Source organism: Cydia pomonella, chromosome 2, assembly GCF_033807575.1.
Source record: "Cydia pomonella isolate Wapato2018A chromosome 2, ilCydPomo1, whole genome shotgun sequence".
Classification (NCBI taxonomy): Eukaryota; Metazoa; Arthropoda; class Insecta; order Lepidoptera; family Tortricidae; genus Cydia; species Cydia pomonella.
In genome coordinates, this window is record NC_084704.1 from 21,537,772 (window position 1) to 21,563,274 (window position 25,503).

At 37.0% G+C, this 25,503-nt stretch overlaps 2 protein-coding genes across 2 annotated transcripts in view; one reads left to right on the forward strand and one right to left on the reverse strand.

The window, feature by feature from the left end:
* Positions 1-499: 499 nt before the first annotated feature.
* Positions 500-25,503, reverse strand: part of LOC133534630 (synaptic vesicle glycoprotein 2A-like) — a 35,824-nt gene continuing 10,820 nt past the window's right edge. The window contains exons 3-10 of the mRNA XM_061873842.1: positions 22,689-22,851; positions 21,972-22,093; positions 20,349-20,587; positions 20,079-20,227; positions 19,365-19,470; positions 7,937-8,232; positions 7,055-7,182; positions 500-676 (exon numbers count right to left, since the gene is read on the reverse strand). Coding sequence (XP_061729826.1) covers positions 618-676; positions 7,055-7,182; positions 7,937-8,232; positions 19,365-19,470; positions 20,079-20,227; positions 20,349-20,587; positions 21,972-22,093; positions 22,689-22,851 — 1,262 coding nt within the window. The 3' untranslated portion in view covers positions 500-617. The remainder of the gene's footprint in view (positions 677-7,054; positions 7,183-7,936; positions 8,233-19,364; positions 19,471-20,078; positions 20,228-20,348; positions 20,588-21,971; positions 22,094-22,688; positions 22,852-25,503) is intronic.
* On the forward strand, positions 16,499-17,799 carry LOC133534634 (uncharacterized). Its single transcript, XM_061873848.1, has one exon. The coding sequence runs from the start codon at positions 16,745-16,747 to the stop codon at positions 17,612-17,614; it is 870 nt and encodes a 289-aa protein (XP_061729832.1). The 5' UTR covers positions 16,499-16,744; the 3' UTR covers positions 17,615-17,799.

Genomic DNA, 25,503 nt, shown 5'->3' on the forward strand with positions numbered 1-25,503 from the left:
GCGTACTTATCATTCACGTGCGAGTCATTTTTTCATTTCGGTGGAAAAATGTCATTCAGGTGGAGTGTTATATCATTCCTGTGTATACTTATCATTCACGTGCGAGTCAATTTTTTTAATCTCCGATAATTCTCAAAAGGCTTAAGATATCAAGTGCTCTGTAAGAGGCTTATCAAAGAACAGTCTGAGGTGTCGATTGACATTAAAAGAAACATCGAAGAAACGTAAATAAATAATTACACCGGAATGACACAAAAAACTAGTACTGTTGAAATTGACCCATTTAAAAAAAAACGACCTAGCCCCACAGTAAGCTCATGAATATGAATAATCACTTTTCTGCTATTTTGCTGGTATGAGGGAAAATGAAACAACATACCTATACATTTTTTTACCCCTCTTAGCAGAAAGTGCTCCCTTATCCTCTTAAAAAAACCTTCTTAAAATATTAAGTACCTTCCTACTTGGGTAAGTACATAAAATAAAACACTTATCCACATTCTTCTTTCGACATATATTTATTTATTCATCGTATAAGTCAAACTTAATAATAAGATAATACTACCACCTGTATTCTATTATTTGGACATAATCATCAATCATTAGAACGGTAGCCTTTAGAAGCAACATATTTTACTTTTTGCTCTCGGTAACAGGAATGCCATGAAGCCGCACACTGAAAAGAAATTGATTATCATGAAGTAAGGTCAATATGGATAAGTGTAGCTACGGGATAAGTGTAACTGGCCTTCATGTTACGTAAACTATTTGAAATTTTGATACTGGTATGATCAGTTGTCATGAGCAAATGAACGATCTATTCAAATTAAGTACTACATGTGACGTTGTTGAGCAAATTGTGAGACTATCGTCATTTTGAAATCTGTAATTTTTTTAATACGAGTTGCAGTTCACACGAGGCACTTCGATCTATAAAAATCTAAGAAAATTCGTCAAATCCTTTAATTGTGAATAGGCAAGTATCAAACATGCTTTTTATTTTTCAAGTTTTTTTAATATTTCTCTTAAATTATGAAAAATAAGAGTTGTACATGTATTTAAAAATGTAACCTAAATAGTGAGTGATTGGGAAAGTATGTCTATTTCACTTGAGGCAAATGTGACTGTATGATACACTTGCCCCAAATCAGGGATCGTAAACAGTGATTTCTTATGTTATTAATGATATAATATAAAACTTAATAAAATTGTTAGTTTTTGTTCTTTTATTGGTTTCACTTTTATATTTTTTAAAGTTCTAACAAGATTTTTCATTGACTTAACAACCCATCGTGCATCCCTGAGCATCACAATAGTATTATGCAATTTATGCACCAGAACTAGGATTAGGATAACATCGTGAGGAAACCGATACCTATTTTTTTTATTAAGTATAGAAGATATTTTTTTTTTTCAATAATAAAAGCTATTATTGAAAAAAAATATATATAAAAATATATTCAGACATTAAAAGCCCGGTAACGATTTTAGAGTAAAAATGTAAAATTGATAGATTTTGTCGTTGAAATTGTACACGTTTTGTTACGTAATGTCTAAATAACAAGTATTGGTTTCTATTAGCACGTCTTCTCATTCGGAAGCGTGCGTCCCCGGTAATATGTGACGAGAAAGGACAGTTATTAAAAATTCATCAAAAAATTATGGTAGTAAATTATACAAAAACAGTTTCAGCAAATGTTGTAGATTGTTTAAGTATCAAAATTACTTTGAAAATAAGTCGATTTTCAGAGAAATTGTCACTTGTTTTAAAGTAATTTCTGGAGAAAATTTTGTTTGTCTAACTTTCATTTACACTACTTCACATTTATAATAACAAAAATGTAGTTTATTAAAGTTGAAGTACAGGATAATATATGTAATACAAAATTACCATTTACAGTACATATGGGGCTACTTTATAGCACTAGTGCGAGAAGTAGCATATTACTTTACTGTGTCGAACATTTAAAGGGCCATATGTACTGTAAAACGTTGTACGATACATGTGCGAATAGGTAATTCGCAACTCTTGTCGATTTAAAACACTCCCTTCGGTCGTGTTTTAATTTATCGCCACTCGTTTCGAATTTCCTATTTTTCGCACTTGTATCGTAATGTACTATTTTAGTAGTCCAAACTTTACGAAATTTACAAATAAGAGCTTTAAAATCAGTGCTTTCCGCGCGTTTACCTAAACGTCCATCAGAAAAAAAATCATTACTAATTAAGTCTGTTTTCAAAAAAAATATTATTAAAATGAAAGATAAGAAGACGTGCTAATAGAAACCAGTACTTGTTATTTCCAACAGTTAACAAAAGACTAAATCTATAAATTTGTAATTTTTGCGACTAAAATCGATAACGGCCTCTGAAGATGAAAGGAGACGTGTAGACCTTGTTTTCCTCTCAGGATATAGACACTATGGAAAATATTTTGACATAATTCTATGTATATTAACTATAGCTACGAGTATGTAGGGGACGTTTGACTTTTTGATTATTGTAAAAACTAGGAGCGAAAAACCGATTTCATAGAAATTGTTAAATGCTCCTAATTCATATATAATTAAAAATTCTATAAATATCAAATGTAAGGTGGTATCATAGCCGTGGTAGATATACAACAAATATTTAAAAGTTATTTAATAATTTTTATTTAATAGTTTATTATTCAAGTACAACAAATTGTATCAATATAATTTCAATAATGTTAGTATCCAGAGAGGAAAACGAGGACTACGTTTGTATGAAAAGACGATTTCGCACGGGTCCTCCACTTTCGTCTTAATTTCTTGCTATCAAACTGTTATGGATATTTTCTGTCCAGGTGGGCATCTTATGTTTCGTCTTATGTGTCCACGTTTGCATTTGCAGTACCTACATTATTGATGCTCGGTAAATTTAAAAAAATGAATTACGGAGTCAGTCATAATTGAGTGTAGGCCGCTTGCATACGTCCGTTGTTTTCACCGGACAGCGGGCCGTGTTAGGCGACTATGTCCAGTTTATTATGGGGCTACCGACAGCTACATCCAAGACAACAGGACATCGTCGCCTAACACGAATAATTATTACAAATGAATATCTGACAACCTTTAAAACATATTAAATAAATAAATAAATATTACTTAATTACTTATAGGGCATTATTACACAAATTGACTAAGTCCCAGAGTAAGCTCAAATAAGGCTTGTGCTGTGGGTTAAGTACCCAATGTCATAGTCAACGTCAACGATATATACAGGGTGTCCCAGAAATCGACGTCAAGCCGTGAATGGATGATAGACCAAGTTATAACAGTTATCAGAAAAATACAAAAAAAAAATCTATCTCATGTTCTTCAAAAATTATGGTCACTTTAAAAATTTACTAGAAAATTCACACCCTGTAATGGTCTCTTAACTGTTATTAATTACAAATTCCATAATTTGTAATTTTTATCTCCTTGGATTTCACGGGCCTATAAATCCCGGTCTTTTGATAGGCTTGCATGGGGATATAGATCCAACACGTAGAGGCCTCTTGGAGAGCTTTAATGTCATGTAGAATTTTTATTATTATTATGTAATCTTGAATAATGCTTCTGTAGATTTTTGCCTAAAACTGAAAACCAACTCCTACTTGGAAGGAAATTAAACTTTTACGAAATCAAATTATTCAAATGTACTATTTCGCCTAACTTTAACTGACTGTACTGAAAAAAAATGTACTACGCCAGTTTGGCAAGTAACGTTAAAAATTGGCGCATTTAATAAGGATTCAAAAATGGTATAACACTTGCTAGAATACGTTTTCAATAATTGGTCAAGTTTTATTTTTTGTAAAGAACTCCAGTTTTGACCATAATTTTCATACTACCTTAAAATGATTTTGGCTTACTTAAAGCTTTGCTAAACTTCGTTTCAAGGTCGAGAGAGACGGAGAAAGTCATTTTACGAAGTGTGAGCGAGACAGAGAGCGACGCCACCCTTATCAAAGATGAAACGGATAGATAAAATAACCGACGAGTGCGAGTGAGACAGCAGTGTTATTATTCTGTTGTGCAACGTTTTGAATGTTAATGTTTTTGAATGGCGAAGTTTATTTGGATTTTCTTCAGAATACTTTACCAGATCTGTTGTTGATCAGGGAAATGTGGTTCCAGCAAGATGGCTGCCCAGCGCATTATGCCCGTTTGGTAAGGGAACATCTTGATGAAGAATACCCGCTTAGGTGGATAGGGCGCGCTGGGACAATTTTGTGGCCACCCCGTTCGCCTGATTTAAATCCCCTGGATTTTTTTTACTGGGGAGCGGTCAAAGAGAAAGTTTACACAAAAACAATAGAGAATTTAGCCGAGCTGCGGGAAAGAATAACGGAAGCGGTTGAATTTGTAAATAGGGGAAGATTTGCCCGGAAAATAACCAGATCATTTTTAAGAAGATGTCGTGCGTGCATTGCCGTCGAAGGGAAGCTGTTTGAACATTTACTATTGTAAAAAAATAAATTTAAATCTGATATTTTGTTTTATTTCATTTTTCTAAGATGGGAAAACTGATCCTGACTTAAAGTAAAAACATTGAGTCATTATCATAACGTACTGACTTGTTTGTGTGAGCGTCTGCGGTTGCACAACAGATGTTGCAGACTGCTGTCTCACTCGCACTCGTCGGTTATTTTATCTATCCGTTTCATCTTTGATAAGGGTGGCGTCGCTCTGTCTCGCTCACACTTCGTAAAATGACTTTCTCCGTCTCTCTCGACCTTGAAACGAAGTTTAGCAAAGCTTTAAGTAAGCCAAAATCATTTTAAGGTAGTATGAAAATTATGGTCAAAACTGGAGTTCTTTACAAAAAAAAAACTTGACCAATTATTGAAAACGTATTCTAGCAAGTGTTATACCATTTTTGAATTCTTATTAAATGCGCCAATTTTTAACGTTACTTGCCAAACTAGCGTAGTACATTTTTTTTTCAGTACAGTCAGTTAAAGATAGGCGAAATAGTAAATTTGAATAATTTGATTTCGTAAAAGTTTAATTTCCTTCCAAGTAGGAGGAGTTGGTTTTCAGTTTTAGGCAAAAATCTATAGAAGCATTATTCAAGATTACATAATAATAATAAAAATTACAAATTATGGAATTGAATTTTCTAGTAAATTTTTAGTAAATTTTTAAAGTGACCATAATTTTTGAAGAACATGAGATAGATTTTTCTGATAACTGTTATAACTTGGTCTATCATCCATTCACGGCTTGACGTCGATTTCTGGGACACCCTGTATAATATATAAATATTTATAAATATGTACTTAAATACATAGCAGTACCTGCGCGTGGAAAGTCTGGCTAGGCAACTCGGAACAAAAAAAACCTAATTTATCATTATATACTTTTTTCATGATAAAAGTGAAGCGTGCGTTAGGTGTGTCCTTGGGCGCGACTTTTTGCAGTTAGTACCTTTTTAATTTCACGGGCCTAACTTTATATATAAATTTATGCACAAAACTAAATAAAATCACATAAAAACATTTAAAACTCTAATAATAACAACAAGCCTTGGTAACAACCGCGACGGGAGTGTTATCATAACATTATTCCATTTTCACCCACGAATTCTAAAACCTATTAAGTACTACAAACCTACAAACAGTACTTTCTTTGAAGAAACGTTCGTTATCAAATAATTAAACTTGAGATGAGATTACATAAGATACTTGGATTTTGTATTAAAATTTATCTTTTTTTAAAAGGTTTTTACAAAAATTGGTATTAATGATAGTAAAATACAATAAAATTTTACCCATTTATTTTAATTCAATGTTTTTGTATGGCAATATTAAGTATACGCGCGGCAAACGCACCCGATTCAAAATTGTGAAACATTACACTCCAATATAAAATTTAGCTGTTTGTATTTAAGGTTTTAATTCAAATGAAGCAGCATGGTAATATAGCTGAAGTTATCGTGGCCGTGTACAGAGGGCCTACCGCGTACCACGAAGTTCGCAAATAGCGAGCATATTTCTCTGTCACCCTAATTACGCCATTGGAATAAAAGAGAAAGTTGCCCGCAATTTGCGTACTTCGGTGTTCGCGGTAGGCCCATCAGTACTCGCGGACTTTATGAATATGTGCGTGCATTTTTCCAATATAAACCTTATAGTCTTACGTTTAAGGTTTTTATTCGAATGAATAACTCGATACAAGACCGAGTTGCTTTGAAGCTCATTCGCGCACACTCTCTATAGCAAATTTTATGAGCGTGTGCGTGAGTCGTATCTGTGTAGTGGCGCATGCTTTAGTAAATCGTGTTAACAATTCCAAGGTAATGTATTACGTAGTGTTTTCATGATGGATATAATATTTTTAATTTTAATGATGATTTGAAGTTTGGTTTATGTAGCAATAAATTTTAGGCAAGCCGGTGGGAATCGAGTTGTATGGAGCCGCCGCCCCTGATACATAGAAAACACCCATGACCGAGGAACTAATATTCGTGCTCATCACACAAATAAATACCCTTACCAGGATTTAAACGCGGGACCATCGGCTTCATAGGCAGGGTCACTATCCACTAGGCCAGATAGGTCGTCAAATATACCAAAGAATATTCATATGAATGTCAATGACTGAGTAGCTGACTGTCACTACATACGTACTCATAGAAACATTTTGCCTAAGTGCTTTACGTTTGAAATATTGCACTCTGCTATAAAATACTATCAAACGTATATGTATACTAAAGGATCGTCTGCAGCAATGCCGGATTTAGAGGTCTGGAGGCCTCGGGCACTAAAGGAGTGGAGGCCCCCTGGCCCCAAATTTTTTCCAAATAAAATGGTAAACTTTCCGAATTCCCTATTCTGGGGGCCCCTCTTTTGTGGAGGCCCGGGGCAGTAGCCCCAGTTGCCGTCCCCTAAATCCGGCGCTGGTCTGCAGCGACTTTGAAGTAATAAATTGTTAAAGTGTCGTCAAACTTTCATAGCAATTCGACGTTTAAGGTGGCATTTCCCCACTTACTTACTGCAAATTCTGTGCAGAATTAGCATGGTCCGGCTTTATCTAGTACTTACCCAACAACAATCCACCGAAAAAGTAGAAGGTGGTTTCGCATGAGGCGTTGATGAGCAGCCCCGCGAGGTTTGTACCGAGCACTGACCCAATTCGGCCCAGCATGATCGCAAGGCTCACCGCCATACCTCTGAAACATTTATTCAACGTTATATGTACGATAACGTATACCTATATTACTCATACGTATGAAACAAACTACAAGTTAAAGAGTTAATCGAGTGAGACGGAACACTTATTGAAAGTACACTGTATTAAGTTCTAAAACAACTAACAAAATTATAAGGCAAGATATAGAGAGAATCAACTATATGTAAGACCTGTGTAAACCCATAACCATGCATACTCGTAATATATTTTTGATTCAGTTTTGAGTTGATTTTGACGCAGCGGATTACGTGAGCGAATAACTCGCGATGCGACGCGGCGCGGCGGCCCAACGGTATTCGCGTTCACAACGAGATCGCCCACATAGGACACTTCCATAGGCATCAGAGGATGGAATTGAATTCACCCGCGCCGCGCCGCTTCGCGTTCGCGAGTTATTCGCTCACGTAAGCCGAAGCCTGAGTCGTTAAATTATGTTAATTGGCTCTTCCAGTTTTATGTCCGTCTGCAGGCATCGAAAGTTTAGATGGTGTTGTCTGCAGACATCGAAAGTTAAGATCCTATGAAGATAGAGCTCATTAATATACTGATAATTGTTAACTTTCAAAAAAAAAAATGGCACAGAACAGTCAGCCAGTTTTTAGTATTAGTTTGTGTCAGGAGCTTACATAATTTATGTGCCCTAGCTGTACTTAGGTACCTAGGTCGGAGATTTTATTAAAGAATTTTATTCTTACCCGTACTTCAAATAATATTCCACTGTCCCTCTCCCTTACCTCAAATGAGTAGGAAATATTTCCACCGCATATGCATTGACAGGCCCAACAGCAACAGCTATAATCTGCATAGCTGACAGCAAGACCGCGAACACCATACTCGTTCTAATAAAATTGATGGATATGCAGAAAGAGCCCAGAATGAAGTAGACTAGTATTAGAAGCACTTTCTTGCCAATGATCTTAAGCGTGCCACTGGCCAGTAAAGATATGAAGGCACAAGAGAGGCTGGCTATTGAATTTACAAAGAATGTAAGTTGGTCTATGCTGTCGTCACAAACTGCTGCTTCATGAGTCTGTGAAGGAAAAACATCACTGTTTGGAATTGGAAATGTTAAGGGTGAATCTTATTAGAACAATTAAATTCATTATCAGAAATTAAGCTATAAAAGCCAAATACTCTTGAGCAATCGATTCATCGACCTAGCGGACTGAAGATTGAATTTAAAAGTACCACCTATATTATTTATTCACATTAACTATTTATCTAAAAAAGTTTCAATTGGGATGCTATGACAAAATAAAACATGTTCATGTGACCAGCTTTATGACGCCACGATACAAATGGCCTCATTTCACTCTGGTTTACGGCCCATACAAAGGTGCGAGATAAATAAAACAAGTGCGAGTCGGACTCGCCCATGAAGGGTTCCGTACCATTTATGACGTATTAAAAAAACTACGTACTAGATCTGGTTCAAACCAATTTTCGGTGGAAGTTTGCATGGCAATGTATATCATATATTTTTTTTAGATTTTTCATTCTGTTATTTTAGAAGTTACGGGGGGGGGGGGACACACATTTTTCCACTTTGGAAGTGTCTCTCGCGCAAACTATTCAGTTTAGAAAAAAATGATATTAGAAACCTCAATATCATTTTTAAAGACCTATCCATAGATACCCCACACGTATGGGTTTGATGAAAAAAGATTTTTTGAGTTTCAGTTCTAAGTATGGGGAACCCCCAAAATTTATTGTTTTTTTTTCTATTTTTGTGTAAACATCTTAATGCGGTTCATAGAATACATCTACTTACCAAGTTTGAACAGTATAGCTCTTATAGTTTCGGAAAAAAGTGGCTGTGACATAATCGGACAGACAGACGGACATGACGAATCTATAAGGGTTCCGTTTTTTGCCATTTGGCTACGGAACCCTAAAAATGGTTCACGACGACAATGTCCGTCAATGTCAATGACCTTAGAGGTCCAAAATCAATGTATGAGAGCTTAGTAGAAGCCTGGTCAGTTGCATTTTTTTGCAACTTAGGACCGTTTCGTCCTCAATCTTATTTCGTCAACTTCTTAAATTGCCCACAATGCCATGTCGTCATCATACATTCAATAGGGAATGTTACGCGAAACTCTGCATAGGGGGCGCCACTACCACAATCCATCACAATCTGAGGGTCTACCACGAAACAAGAAATTCGAAATTTCGTTATCTAACCTCTCTATCACTCTTGCATATTCGAGCGATAAAGAGGCAGATAACTAAATTTCGATTTTCGTGTTTCCTGGTTGGCCCTTTCTAAACAAACCGCCTTGATGCATTCAATGTCATATTTTATTATCTGTGAAAACTTGTCAAAAAACAGTTGAAGGCACAGTCTGTATACGATGGGTGCTAGTGCTGCACTCTGGCGGCAGATCATTGCGGTAATACTCCCTATTCCTAAATCGTCGTCACCGTCCTAACTCGTCTACATTACCATTTTGACCACAGTCCCAGATCGTCCACATTCCAAGTTTGACTACAGTGCCATCAACATTATTGTACCACCCATTTTCCTGACTGCCTATATAAATAAGATAACTTCTGCACTTTTGATTTACTTTTGTACTTACTGCCTTTTTCTAACGGAAAAGTTTTGTTGGCCTGTGATTTTAAGAGGAAAGAGGACGATCGACTCTCAACAAACGTAGTCCTCATTGTCTCTCGTTCTTATCAAATATTGTCATTGTGGAAAATAGTTTTACAGAATTTTTAACCGCCTTCAAGATTTCAAAAGAGTAGTTTGATATTCCATAACTCCGTCATTTCTGAACCGATTTTGAAAATTATTTTTTTGTTTGAATTTATATGTATATATACAGATTGGTCCCGTTTTTGTCAAAACTCAGTTCTGATGATGGAATCCATGAGGAATCGAGGGAACTCTTCAAATGTGAAAGGCATACATATAGTGATTTTTGTATTTTCTGTAACAAATCAAGCATTTACATTTAAAAAAGTGACATTTGATGAAGTGGAACTGCTGATGATGATCAGAATGGAACTCTTCAACGACGCATAGTACACGTTTGGCGATTTCTCCTCTTCGCTGTGTTTGTTAAGTAAATTAGATTTTCAAGACAATTTTTTGTCAGGTTCGAGTCCTGACGATGGGGTCCATGAGGGATCGAGTGAACTCTTCAAATGTGAAAGGCATACATATAGTGATTTTTGTATTTTCTTTAACAAATCATGCAATCAAGTGCCATTTGATGAAGTGGAACTGCTGATGATGATCAGAATGGAACTCTTCAACGACGCATAGTACACGTTTGGCGATTTCTCCTCTTCGCTGTGTTTGTTAAGTAAATTAGATTCTCAAGACAAATTTTTGTCAAGTTCGAGTTCTGACGATGGGGTCCATGAGGACTCGAGGGAACTCCTCAAATGTTAAAGGCATATATATAGTGATAAGTATTTTCATTAACAAATCAAGTATTTACATTTGTAGAAGTGACATTTGATGAAGTGGAATTGCTGATGATGTGTCAGAACGGAGCTATTCAAAGATGCATAGTTCACGTTTGGCAATTTGTTCTCTTTGCCACGCAGTTAGGTTTTCAAGGCACATTTTTATATTTCTATCCTATTTAGTTTTTTTTAATAATTATCTAGTGCTCTATTTCATGCATGGTTTGATTTTTTATGTTTAAAAAAACTAACTAGGTAGTTAGTCAAGAAAACAAATATCAACAACCAACCAGGTAGACGGTAAGGAAAAAAATATAACAACGAACCAACTAGGTTGTTGGTTACGAAAAGAAAATACTAACCGTCCACCTAGGTGGACAGACTGGTTTGTCGGCTAGTAATAGACGATATCTAAATACAGTCGAATACCCTATTGCGGCTAGGTATCTTACCAGTAAACCATAGGGTAAATCTGAAATGTGTCAAGGTGGGTGCAGTGGCAAAAAAAAATGTTACCTCCTTTTCTATATAATGAGGCGTAGGACGCTGTCTTTTTAATTTCATTGTATGGAATCTCAAATCAACAATAATCTCAATGAAGTCGGTTTTTTTTTCTTAAAAATTATATGTATATTAGTCATAGCCGGCCGTTTGAATTTGTTCGTTTTTGTAATTAAATATTATAAAAGTTAGGAGCGAAAAACAGGTTTCATACAATTTTTTAATGCTCTTGACTCTTATTATATTAAAAAAAACGGTCGGATTTTCACAATAAAATTGTGAAAATGTTTTCAAAAATTTTAATATCCAGAGAGGAAAATGGGGACTACGTTTGTATGGTAAGGCGGTTTCAGGGCGGTCGTCCCCTTTCGTCTTAACCTCCACCAATGCCAACACTGTGGACCATACAGATACAGCAATGAGGACGAGTTAGTACTGTGGACCACATAGGAACGTGGGCAAGATAGGAAAGTGACGATGTAGGAATGTTGTCGAATCAGAACTGTGGAGTTGTGGACCATTTAGCAATAATTACAAGTTATGAAGGGGACGAAATATTGTGGACGAATCGATCCGGAGCCTTTTTTGCGTGTGTAGCAATCGGTACAATCTGATGTCCTTATTTATAGCCTCAGATGCTTCTTCTGCCAACTCTCCTATTGACAACAGTGAAGGGCTTTTAATAGCAGAGCCGTCCCCTAAAATTTTGCGCACAGAGGTTAGCATACTTGCCGCCTCTGTACTAATCAAGCACATATACGACGCCTGGGAACACTCGCTAGATGCTTTAGGTGTCTTCTGCGATCTGTCCAAAGCATTTGATTGCGTGGAGCATGACACACTTCTACACAAGCTGAAGCACTACGGTCTGTCAACGGAAGCTCTAAGCCTTGTTAAGTCTTACTTAAACCAAAGAACCCAGAAAGTGGTTGTAAATGGAACGGAGTCTACTGGAATGACTGTAAAGCTCGGAGTTCCACAGGGTTCAATTTTGGGTCCTTTTCTCTTCCTTGTATATATAAATGATCTGCCGAACCTTGTAAAACATAAATGTGAGATAGTCTTATTTGCTGATGACACCTCACTAATTTTCAAAGTTGACAGGAAACTGAGCGATTATAGCCAAGTCAATGAAACTTTGGAAAAGGTACTAGAATGGTTCACAGCAAATAACTTACTTCTTAATGCGAAAAAGACGAAATGTGTCAAATTTTCGCTGCCGAATGTAAGAAAATCTGAAACTATCATCACATTAAATGGCGAAACGCTGGACCTTGTCGAGAATACGGTTTTTCTGGGCCTTACTTTAGATAGTAAACTGCAATGGGCCCCTCACATATCTGCCCTGGCGAAAAGGTTGAGCTCTGCCGCGTATGCAGTAAGAAGAATCAGGCAGTTTACTGACGTGGAGACAGCTCGCCTAGTTTACTTCAGTTACTTTCACAGTATTATGTCTTATGGCATACTGGCGTGGGGCAAAGCAGCTGACATAGAAACCATCTTCGTTCTTCAGAAGAGGGCAATCAGATCTATTTATAACATGGCTTCTCGTGACTCACTGAGAGAACGATTCAAGGAAATAGATATTCTCACAGTAGCTTCACAATACATACTAGATGTGATAATGTATACGCATAAGAATATAAAGTCCTTTAAGAAACTGTCCGATATCCATAGTTATAATACGCGAAATAAACATAAGTTAGTAGTCTCCAAGTTTCGTCTACAGAAAGTTAAAAAATCGTTCATGGGAAACTGTGTAACATTTTATAACAAAGTACCCTTAGAGGCATGGAACCTGCCCTATACTTCATTCAAGCAATACGTCAAAAATGCACTTCTCAAAAAGGGATACTATAAAATAGATGACTACTTGGGAGACACGGAATCATGGCCAAGTATCCAGTCTCAAAAGCTGTAATAGTTTTGCGTGCAGTGTCCCGGAGAGGCATATGGCGCTGTTGTTTCTAGCTGTTCAACCTTATGTATTAATGTTTGTTATGTTTTAGTTATTTTGATGATGACATTGACATATTAAATACATAGTAGTTATGTATTCTGTAGAACTAGTTTTAAGATTGTTAGCTTAACAGTCTCTTGACGTGAAATATGTATTTCATACAATTTTTTATTTTTTTTATTCTTTGACATTTGGAGAACCTTTACACCTCCAAATCTTATTATTGTGTATTATTATTTTTCTCAGACCGTGGGGACCTTATACATCTCCAAACTTAATGTATTAACCGTGGAGACTATACGTCTCTGTCATATTGTATAATATACTTGACTTGGTACATACTAGTTATGTACAGAATGTAGCATTAGTTTATGAGACTGCTAGTTTAACAGTCCAGACGCGGTTTATTTATTTAGTATAAATTTTATTTTGACACTTGGAGAGACTTTACACCTCCAAATTTTATTAGTATTAGTACTCTGACATTGGGGACCTTTTACATCTCCAGATTTAATGTGTTTTTAACCATAGAGACTATACATCTCTATTGTATTGTATTAATTATTTATTTTAAGATTATTATAATGTAATGTTTACCCAGGTATTGGCTGTTGTATTTATAAATGTTGTTATGTATTTTTCATGTCACTATATGATGTTACTATAAATGTTGTATTGACTTGTAAAAGAGCCCTTGAGGCCTACTTGCAAAATAAATTTTTGAATTTTGAATTTTGAATTTTTGAATTTTGCATATAGTACCAACGGTCTATTAAATTATTATCAATCTTGTCATTTCTGATTACATTTCGGGGTTTAAAAAAAAACACTGGTGACATTCCTGTAGAAATTTTGACTAAATCTTAGAGATATGAAGATATAAGATATACGTGAAGACTCATAAACACGGCTGTTATCTGAAATAACAATAAACAAAACTTCTGACCCAGTATGAAAACTAAAATTAACATCTTAACTAAAAATCTATGGGGGTCCAGGCAGGAGGAGTCAAGTGTAAACAGCGGTATAGTCAGTTAAATAATGAACATTTATTGAAATGTATCGTCGTCTTATATACTATTCCTAAACCTACGAAAAAATAGAAAGATAGGTATCTTAGAACTACAGAATCTAATCTACCCTTTGACGTAAATCGCACCTCTCTAGAGTGCGATGGCATATCTTCTATCCCGCTCACAATCGCCGGTTGCATGAAGTGGGTAGTAGAAAATACAGCAATTCAGGACTACCGCAGAGAATGTCGCTTGCGAGAGTAGCACGCCCTGTCTTCCATCTCGCTCCAACCGCTGCATAAATACGTGCGCGCCGCCTGCGCGCACCTCAGTTGCGTCCGGCCGTCGATGCGAGCGCATGTCCCATAAATCTTAACTGAGAAAATAATCTGCCATCTCATTTTTATCATTTCGGTTAATTAGAGTCAATGTAATTTTATAGAACAGCTGTTTTGTTTTCACATATTAATATATTATTTATAGTATATACATTAGTGTTGAGTTGCTCACTCGTGAGGCACCTCATTTGTACCACTCACTTTGTTAAATTGTCGCAGAACTTCACACCGCATAAATGTCATACATCACTCCTCAATTAATTTTACTCATTTACTCGCGCGCATCACACACAGCTCTTACCACTCAAACACTTCAAATTTAAAAAAAAACTCTCAGCCTTTCAAACTCACTCGCGTTCCTCACAACTCGCAAGAGAGTCGCGAGGCGCTCGGTGCTCGCCGACATTCAAATGAAGAAATGAGTCATTGACGTCATCGTATTCATCGCTCATACTATCAACTGCCCAACTACAAACCTTATTGCAAGGACAAAAGGTCCACCGAGAAATGCGTTGTGTTTGTACCATTCACTCGCCTCACTGTGACATCCCCTCAAAAATCCTTTCAAAATGAAACAATGAATTGGATTTACCGAAAGAGGGAGTGAGACAGACACGCGCCGTGCTTCAATAACACCTCATCGAAAATACGTTAAACATGAAACACGAAAGAAAACAAGCGTAAGCGTCCGCAAGCTTACATACATATTACGCCATTTTGATCCTAGCATTGCTAAGTTACTTGTCAAAAGCGAAAAATCTAAGTCATCAAAGAACCTACCGAAGAAAGTTTTTTTTCTCTGTCGCACTTGTAATTTCATACGTAAGTGCGACAGCAAAGCAAAACTTCGTGGTTCGCGGTAGGCCTCCATATTTGTTAGCTATTATTGTACTAACGCGCATACCAGTATAACCTGACCTCAAGACTCATATTGCTGGTGTCATGTATAATCTGAATCAATTAGACTGGACAGTGAAATGGTTACTTGATAAGCGATTGAAATGCCAACCAAGTCTCACTGGGCATTTACGAAGCTTGCTTAAAAACAGTTATCGTTTAAGAGACCAAAATATTATTTAAATTATTGAAATATAATATAGTGGCGTACACAAAATATGATAATTTACATTAGTTTATTAATAAAAAAAGTAAATATAATTTGTATAGGTGAAATAAACATGTGCATTTTAACGATTTGAATTTGTAATACTTTTTGTTAACGTGCTTCGTAAACTATTTCGATCATTTATGATTTTGACATATTTATAATACGAGAAACTCGAAAAAGTTGTTCGTAATCTTTAGTTGTGTTTTATAAATAGTGATCAGTGACCATTCTTATAATTATGCCAAAAAAACAATATATTAACATTGTTTTCGCGATAAAATATACCTGTGGGTCTTTCGTTGTGTCTTTTGCATACAAAAATCAAGTGTATATTACACGCCGGTGGCATTACCGCGCGAACGTTATTGAGGCTTTCGTTTGTTATCATATTACAATGATATTATTACTGATAAATTATGAGGTGGTAAGTTAGTAATTTCTATATAATAATGGTACAAAAAATATTGGATTTGTTCTCCTTAGTTTGTTAATTGTTTGTTTGGTTGTTTATGGTTAGTATTTATTTCAATATATGAATGTTAAACTTAAAATGATATCAAGTAGCAAAAATTGATACTGAACAATCTAACAATAAAAATAATAAACTGCTAAATTAGAACAAGTTTCATAAAAGCATCAAATTATGTTGCAATAGGATGTATGTACTTTAACTCCTTAGTTTGATTCTTAAATGTATGTCTTCTGTTGTTAAAGTTCTGTTTTAAACCTCCAGAATTGCACTCCAATTAAATATTTAAAAGGAAGTTTAGCAATGCCTAAATATGTATTTACATTAAACATGGTTTGCTGCCGTTGGAGTTGATGGAATAGTCGATGCTGCAAAACTGCTAGTACCTCTCCTCATTTGAAGTAAGACATTGTAACACCTCATTTTAGAGAATGAGGTACTCATACAAACTCATTTTAAATTGATGTCCTACCCATCACTAATATACATTAATATGCCAAATAATTACACATACTTTTATCTTGAATATCCATTGCAGTTTTAAGTAGTTGACTGTTAGATATGTATGCATGTGTGAGTGCGCGCCGCTGTGTTTGTAACCTGTTCTGTAATGCATTATAATAAATCAGTGTTAAACTGGCTCGCTTGTTTGATGGTCGTGCACCCTCCCGTAGCACCCCCTTGCGCAGATCCAACACGTGGCGACGTTCGGACTCACGTTTAAAAAATAATTATGGCCACGGGAGCAACGTTTGGCGTTCTTTCGACATTTGATCACATTTCGCAGGACTGGATCAGCTACAAATCTCGGCTAAGTCAATGGTTTATTGCCAACGAGATACATGAGCGGACCGACAAGTCCGCGGTCAAGCGAAGAGCGATTTTGTTAAGTGCATTAAGTGAATCATCGTTTAAGTTAGCTAGTGACCTGGCATTGCCCAATAAAGTGGAGGAATTGGAGTACGCAAAAATAATTAAAATCCTCGATGACCACTTTACTCCAAAGCGACTCGGCTTCGCGGAGAAATCTACCTTTTATTCGGCAACGCAACGGCCAGGTGAAAGTCACACTCAATGGGCAGCCAGGATTAGAGGGTTGGCGGCACATTGCGGGTTTAAGAATTTGGAAGAAGCTTTGCTAGATAAATTTATCATGGGCATGGCGGCGGGACACGAAAAGGATAAGCTGTTCGCACAGAATCAACAGGAGCTGACCTTGGCCAAGGCTATCGACTTGGCAGAGAGCGTACGGTGCGCGCGCCGCGCCACCGCCGCGCAGGCTCCGGGGGCGAGCGCAGCGGGCAACTCGCAGTGGGATCCCGACGTCGTGCCGGACATACCGTCGTCGACGTCTGAAGCCGTCGCGCCCGCGACTACGAGTCCTTGCGCTGCAACGCCTGCTGCTGGCGAGCAGCCACCATCACAGCCCGAAGAGGGAGAGAGACTGGATGTAACTGCCAGACCACTAGACCAAGACCCGGCCCAGACCGGAGGTCCGACGACACCAACTGTCGACTACGTCGCTAGGCGACGATATGCATCAGCCCTCAGTTCACCACTCCTCCCCAAGTGCAGGACTCTAATTATGATACCGAGTAATTAGCTTTAGGTTAAGGTCATTGTAATTGTACTAAGGTATATTTCTAGCTATAAGAGGGAGGGATGTTAGATATGTATGCATGTGTGAGTGCGCGCCGCTGTGTTTGTAACCTGTTCTGTAATGCATTATAATAAATCAGTGTTAAACTGGCTCGCTTGTTTGATGGTCGTGCACCCTTCCGTAGCACCCCCTTGCGCAGATTCATCGCAGATTCAACAAGATGCCCTTGTACGAGAATAACATAAAAACAACACGCGGAAAATTGCATTAACAACTGATAAGGAGATTGCAGGTTATACATAGTTAAACTTACGAGGGTGATAAGTTGATAACGGAATGACGATAATTAGTAGATGCACTTTATTCATACCTGATTGCCGTTTAGACATTGTAAATGCCTAAACGATTACTATACATGATAAATGATAATAATAATATTATTAGCGGGTTAGGCGATCCGGATGGGATAATAAAATGCTATTATCGATCGATCCGCTAGGCACAATAGCATCCAAACTATAATCTGACAAAATTTCAATCGGAATGAGAAGACAATTTCTTTACGTGTTTAAGTGGCTGCCGTTCCTCAACCCACCAAAGGAGCAGCAGCTGACGTCCACGAGCGTTCATTAAACATCGCCCTTAACCAATACGAGTTATCGAACGGGATGCGGTGGTCATGGAAATCTGTTCCTGGCTCGCGGGCTATACCGACTCTGTTGCGTGCTTTGGTCACAGCGTAAGGCTCTACATTATCTACATATTTTATAGTGGGTAAGCTCTGTATTACCAATTAGCTAACTACTTATAGATAGCTGACAACCTCCATACAAAGCCATCCAAATCTATAGCGTCATCTAGTGAGCACTCCGAGAGGGTAAAAAAAAAAATCGATTGCTAATAATAAAATCTATGCCCGAAATAATTTGATTACCTACGCTTTTATTTCATTGTACTTTTACTTTCTGATACTAGTGATTAAGCTCGTGCCATTGCTTCCTGTACGATGCAACCCTAGAGGCTCCAGAATGCAAGGAACGAAAGTAAATACAAAGAAGGTTCGCTTGCGCATTTTTAGGGTTCCGTAGACAACTAGGAACCCTTATAGTTTCGTCATGTCCATCTGTCCGTCTATCTGCAGCTTTGCTCCGTGATCGTTAGTACTACATAAATCATGCATGGCGAGAGAACGGTTAAATAAAAACTACAAAAAAATTGAAGGGTACGCTCCCATACAAAATGTTTTTTTTTTCGCTTTAACCCACTAGTGTGGGGTATCGTTGGAGTAGGTCTTTCAAAATTGGTAAGGGTCTCCAACTACCATTTTTGGATAAAGTGAATATTTTCGTATATAGTCGATCTGAAAGAAAAATAATATGTGTACCCCCCTCCCTCCTCCCCCTGTATCTTTGGAATCATGGGTACAAAAAATATAAAAAAAGCTGAATAAATACTTTCAATGAAAACTATAGCGAACATAATTAATCCAGCAGCCGTTTGAGTTCTTGCAAAAAGTCTTAACTTCTTAGTAAAGAGACGTACAAAGCAAAGCGCTGCGAAAGTAGGTAGTCCGTTTTGTTTTCAATGTACATGATACGAATAATAGCCGCCGTTTAGCCTATTTTGACAGAATGGTTACTACGGAACCCTACACTGAGCATGGCCCGACATGCTCTTGGCCAATTATTTGTACGATACACACTTTTCTAATTTTTTTGAGCAACTTTGATTCAGTTTACTTTTATTTACTTACCTCATTAAGTCTTTGAGCGATAACTTCACAGGCTGTGACTCCGTCGCGACCCTGACTGAGCACCCTGTTCAGGATATCCGGGATCCACATGTAAAGACCGTTTAAACTGCAAATGTATTGTCCAAAATGTTAAAATTATATGACAACTGTTTCGGAATCATATAGGTATGTAATGAATGATAATCGTGTAGGATGTTATTGATATTAGGTACTAAAACAGTTTGTATAAATGTATAACAGTTGAATATGGTATATATAATTATATTTACTTAATGGCAAATAAGTATGTAAGGCAATGTTAAAGCGCGCACGGCTTGCCTCATTGAGGTTCAAAAATATAAATAAATAATAAATATAAATATTTTTGGGACAATCTTACTCAGATCGCCCAACCTAGCCCCAAACTAAGAAAAGCTTGTACTATTGCGTACTGGGCGACGATATACACACGTATAGATAAATACATACTTATATAACATACAAAACATGCATAACCCATCCATCTGTGTTCATCACACAAATAAATGCCCTTACCGGGATTCAAACCCGGGATAATCGGCTTCATAAGCAGGGTCACTACCCACTAGGCCAGCCCGGTCGTCAAAACTTATCATTTATAAAGTTTATCACGGTAGGTTATACATGGGTTATACAGTGATAGCAATAAAGTGGCTCACTTTCAATATCAATAATTAAAAAATAATACCTACTTACGTAGAAAACACTCCGAACAGTAGGAAGCCATTCAGAGCCATCCATTTTGCGTACGGTGGTCTCATTAGAGGCAAGGACTGAACCTTAAGTGAGGTGAAGAAACCGACCTTTTCTTTCTTAGAGTCTTCGACAACTTTAAGCACCTTGATCTGAAATTATGCATTTTATCGCGTCCGGTATTTAAACTTTTTCTTTTTTATAGTAGCAATATATTTAACACTTTGGTAGTCACAACTATTATTTATTTTTCCAATTCTAATTTTAACTTACCGGAAATTCCGCCTTCGACTTTCCTTTATTCGAAGCGTACATTGTCTCTAGAACTTCTAGGGCCTCGTCATATCTCCCTTGTGAAACCAAATACTTGGGGCTCTCGGGGCCGAATGTCATCAGGAAAGCGGCGAGGATGAAGAACGCCGAATACACGATAACCAGAACTCGCCACGAGCGAAATGTGTATACGCCAAACTCAGCTCTGAAGGGCAGCGGAATAATGCCCCAGGCTAGTACTGCAAGCAAAAAGAGTTTTTTCATGTGGGGCTATTAATGAGTTTTACTTTATGGCGATCTTCACATTGGTTGCGGATCCACAATTTCTATTATAGGTTTGTGTATAGCGCTATCTTGCTCACATACCAGAGTGGCTAATGCGAAAAACTAAAATCGAAATTTCGTTATCTGCCTCTCTCCTGCCTATCTACTCTCTATATTCGTCCTATAGAGTGACAGATAACGAACTTTCGATTTTAGTTTTTCGCGGTAGGCCCTCAGAACGGCATGCGTAATCGCATCGGTGTGATAATCGCATATAGATGTCGTGGAAGGATATATTTAAATTACTAGTTACTATATAGTTTGAGGCAATGGAATGCAAGTGCACCCGGTTTGACGTAAATAGGTACGTAGATGCTGCTGAGGAATTGCAAATGACAATATATGAGGAGTGTCTTTTCAAAAGTGCTTATTTGTATTTTTCTTTTTTCAGTTTTGTATATAATATAAAATTACGCATTTTCATTTAAATTAAAACTCTAAAAAGACTTTTCTTGTTTTCTAAGATTAAATTCAAATATCGAAGTTGAGATCAAAAGGAGCTTATTTCATCCTATGACATACAGTGTTTCTTGGACGATAATGTTATTGCACTTAGGTTATCTTCTGACTCAGTCAGTACCTCTGTAACAATAAGTTGTAAACATGTTTATTTATAATAAGTTGTAAAGGTTCATTTAAACCAATTAAATCATTAAAAAAAAACCGACCAAGAGCATGTCGCGCCATGCTCAGTGTAGGGTTCCGTAGTTACCCTTCCGTCACAATAAGTTAAACTGGAGCTATTAGTATAGTAGATTCTTGACCAAGGGATGAAATGGTACCTTTCACCCGAGTTAAACATAATAGACAAATGGCGATGATTTTTTCCTTAGGACTTACTTGCAATCGAGACTTTGCATGTCTAAAGATAAATATCTCACAGCTAAATACCGCCTGTTGTCTGCCTCTATCATTAATCAGTTTTTTTTTTTTTAATAAGTAAAATGCTATAATAGTTAACGGAAAATATCAATCACTCATAACACTATGTATTGTCACCTGACCCCTAGCACGACTTGCTTTGTCGTCCTAACTTACTTGAAGTCGCGCGCGGCAACACAACTCATGCTAGGGCGTCTATAACATCAATTGGAAATTATTTTAAAAATACTTGTGTACCTACATTGGCCTTTGACAACATTTCATTGTTTGACTAATTAGTCTAATAACTCATGGATAATTATAAGTACTGTTGTACTCGCACTGTTTCGGATCCCATTCTCATTGAAGTCGCATAATGTACTTATCTAAACGAATGCAGGTTCACCAATATATGTATTATCGCCAAATAATACTTACAAGGTACTAAAGCGGATCCAAGGGTCTGCATAGCGTTCGTAATGGAGAGAGCCAAGTCCCTATGTTCCTGGGGAAGAATCTCCCCGATAAAAGTGTATGGTGCTGCTGCCGGACATGCCAAACTGGAATAATAGTGTCAAATTAAAAAAAATGTGAAGTTTTTTTATAGGTTTTGCGTGATTTGTATAGGTATATCATCGGTGTTTTATTGTTATTAATAAAACAGGATAGTAGGTTAGTGGGGTAGAAGAATGAGTGCCTCCTTATACGTTGCGTTTGCTACATGCGTATAGGTATTAGAGTTAGACCAAGATTAGTTGACAGCGATTTTGATAGCCCAGACAATGCAAGTATTATTTTAAACGCCAAACATCTATGAAATTATGACGTTTACTTAACACCTGCACAGGCTGGGCTATCAACATCGCTGCCAACTTATCTTGGTCTGACTCTAGCACGCAGTATTATGATTAGAATATATATTGATAAGAAGGTACATGGTTAACCGTATTTATCAAGCATGTGAACGTCTTTACAGGCAGACGTCGGTAGGTATGTAGATAAGCAGGTGAACTACTTATTATTACGTAATTAATCCAACTCCATTAATCTATATCAGCAGTTCCAATTACACAATATTTTTGTTTTGGAGACTGCACTTGCAGAACCTACATGTTTATGTTCCACAATATTCTAATCCTACTAATAAGTACGTACCATATTGAAGCGAGGAATTTGCATGTGGTAAAGCTGATGAGCTCCGGCATGAATGCCGAGAGTATTCCGAAGGCTCCACAAAGAAGAGAGCTGTAGATGACCACTGTCTTACGGCCTCGCGTGTCCACGAGGTAGCCCCAAGGGAACGAAGTCACGACAACCGCTGGAAATTGCAACTAAATAAGTTAATTCGTCAATTACCGCTTCATTGTAAAGAAAACCGATATGGATAAAGACTTAAAAGGTATTGCTTAATCTACTTATTGTTTGATGAAATAGTTCAGTCAATCGTGCCCTTGGCCCTGTGCAAGATATTCTTTTGTCTCTTGGTCATTATTAGAACACTGGACATAAAGGTTACATTTCCTTTGATTCAGGTAGTGGCGGGTTTACCCAGAAAACGTCTTGTCGAAAATAAACAGTCCTTGTTATGGTGGTTACCTCCCTTTTATTATTGTCACAAAAAAATAAAACCGATTTCAAAAAGGATAAGATAAGATATTATCCTATTTAAGTATATGCGCAACAAACTGATATGTTTGAAATTGGTACCAAGCCAATTTTTTTAAGATTGCCATGATTTTGGTGCGATTCGATATGGATGCGGCTAATGTGCGGTGGATTGCCTTCCATGCTATCAAATTGATCGAACAGACGAACGGTAAACGCTACGGACAGCGCCAAGGTGGTTCTCCCGTGTGTTGTTTAGGTATCTACAGAAAGTATGTCTATTGCCGTAGTATTTTTTAAGAAAAATTCACTAATTTTCGAAGTGTCTTTAGCACGCAAACGTTGGATTTGGAGTGAGGTATTTGCTGTCCCTCATCGATACTTTTACATCTCATGAATACACCCACTTATACTTAATTTCTAAACATAAAGGAATTCAATAAACATTTACAGGGCGTAAGCCTTTTACTTTACCTACCTACATGCTAACTTTCAGCAAAATTAGTTCAGTTGTTTCGCCGTGAAGAGGTGACAAAGAAACAATCAGAGTTACTTTCACATTTATGACATTAGTACACCTAACCCTTCTATCGCCAATCCCCTATCCCCCAACCCCAGACCGCTTAACTCCCAACCACCGACCACTCGGCTCCCAACCACTAAACTCCTTAACATCCCAGGTTCACTCCATGAAATTGATGGTATTCGAGGAGAACATACATAAAAAAAATTGTCACAACCGAATACAGAACCTCCGCCTTCTGGGAAAGGAATTATGTTAAATGCATAACTATTCAATTATTATTTTTTTAAATCCCCTACGCTATTTGCCAATAACATCCATTTAATGGCAAAAATGCCTCACATCATTTTGGAAAAGACTAGACACTCTTCAAACTGCTGGATCGCTTTCTATGAGACATAGCTAAGAACCACCGCAAGAAAACTCGCTTTCACGTAAAAAAACCGCATCGAAATCGGCCCATCCGTCGGAGAGCTACGATGCCACAGACAGACATTGGCGTTAAACATATGTACAATGTGTAGGTAGACGTATAGTGGAGCCGTTAACCACGTATAGTACGATGAATTTTATCAACATTCACCCCCCATAGCTATGTTTTTTCTCAACCATTTTAAAACTGCACCCTTTCAAAATTTTATGGTGCCATACCCTACTGCACTTGATTAATGTACCATTATCTGCGCATTTACTTATCGCACATCTAAAAAATATTAATTATTCGATAACTTATGAATTAGGGCATAAATTGGAAGCATAAATGTCATAATAACACATATAACAAATATAAAAAAGCGGCCAAGTGCGAGTCGGACTCGCGCATGAAGGGTTCCGTACCATTTATGACGTATTAAAAAAATCTACTTACTAGATCTTGTTCAACATTTTACCACTTTGGACACACATTTTACCACTTTGGAAGTGTCTCTCGCGCAAACTATTCAGTTTAGAAAAAAATGATATTAGGAACCTAAATATCATTTTTGAAGACCTATCCATAGATACCCCACACGTAAATGTTTGATGAAAATTTTTTTTTAAATTTTTATGACGTATTAAAAAAAAACTACTCACTAGATCTCGTTCAAACCAATTTTCGGTGGAAGTTTGCATGGTAATGTATATCATATATTTTTTTTAGATTTTTAATTCTGTTATTTTAGAAGTTACAGGGGGACACACACACACACACACACACATTTTTTCACTTTGGAAGTGTCTCTCGTGCAAACTATTCAGTTTAGAAAAATATGATATTAGGAACCTAAATATCATTTTTGAAGACCTATCCATAGATATCCCACACGTATGGGTTTGATGAAAAAAGATTTTTTTTTTTAATTTTATGACTTATTAAAAAAAGAACTACTTACTAGATCTCGTTCAAACCAATTTTCGGTGGAAGTTTGCATGACAATGTATATCATATATTTTTTTTAGATTTTTCATTCTGTTATTTTAGAAGTTACAGGGGGGGGACACACATTTTTTCACTTTGGAAGTGTCTCTCGCGCAAACTATTCAGTTTAGAAAAAAATGATATTAGAAACCTAAACATCATTTTTGAAGACCTATCCATAGATATCCCACACGTATGGGTTTGTTGAACCTATCCGAACCTAACCTATCCATAGATAACCCATACGTGTGGGGTATACGTATTAGTACGGTCGCCAAGCCGCTCAGAGGCCAGATTTAATTGACTCAGCTCGGCCTTACCCACAACCGGTATCAATGTGTTCGGACAGTTCTCCTGATCACCGTACATGCGGTAGTAAAGCGGAAAAATGGTGGAGGGGATAGTAATGACGTCACAAAGATGGCGGCCGGACCTATTCTTTT

What these genes read in the sequence shown, in the direction of transcription:
- LOC133534634 (XM_061873848.1), top strand. Translation starts at nt 16,745, where the DNA reads ATGGCCACGGGAGCAACGTTTGGCGTTCTTTCGACATTTGATCACATT.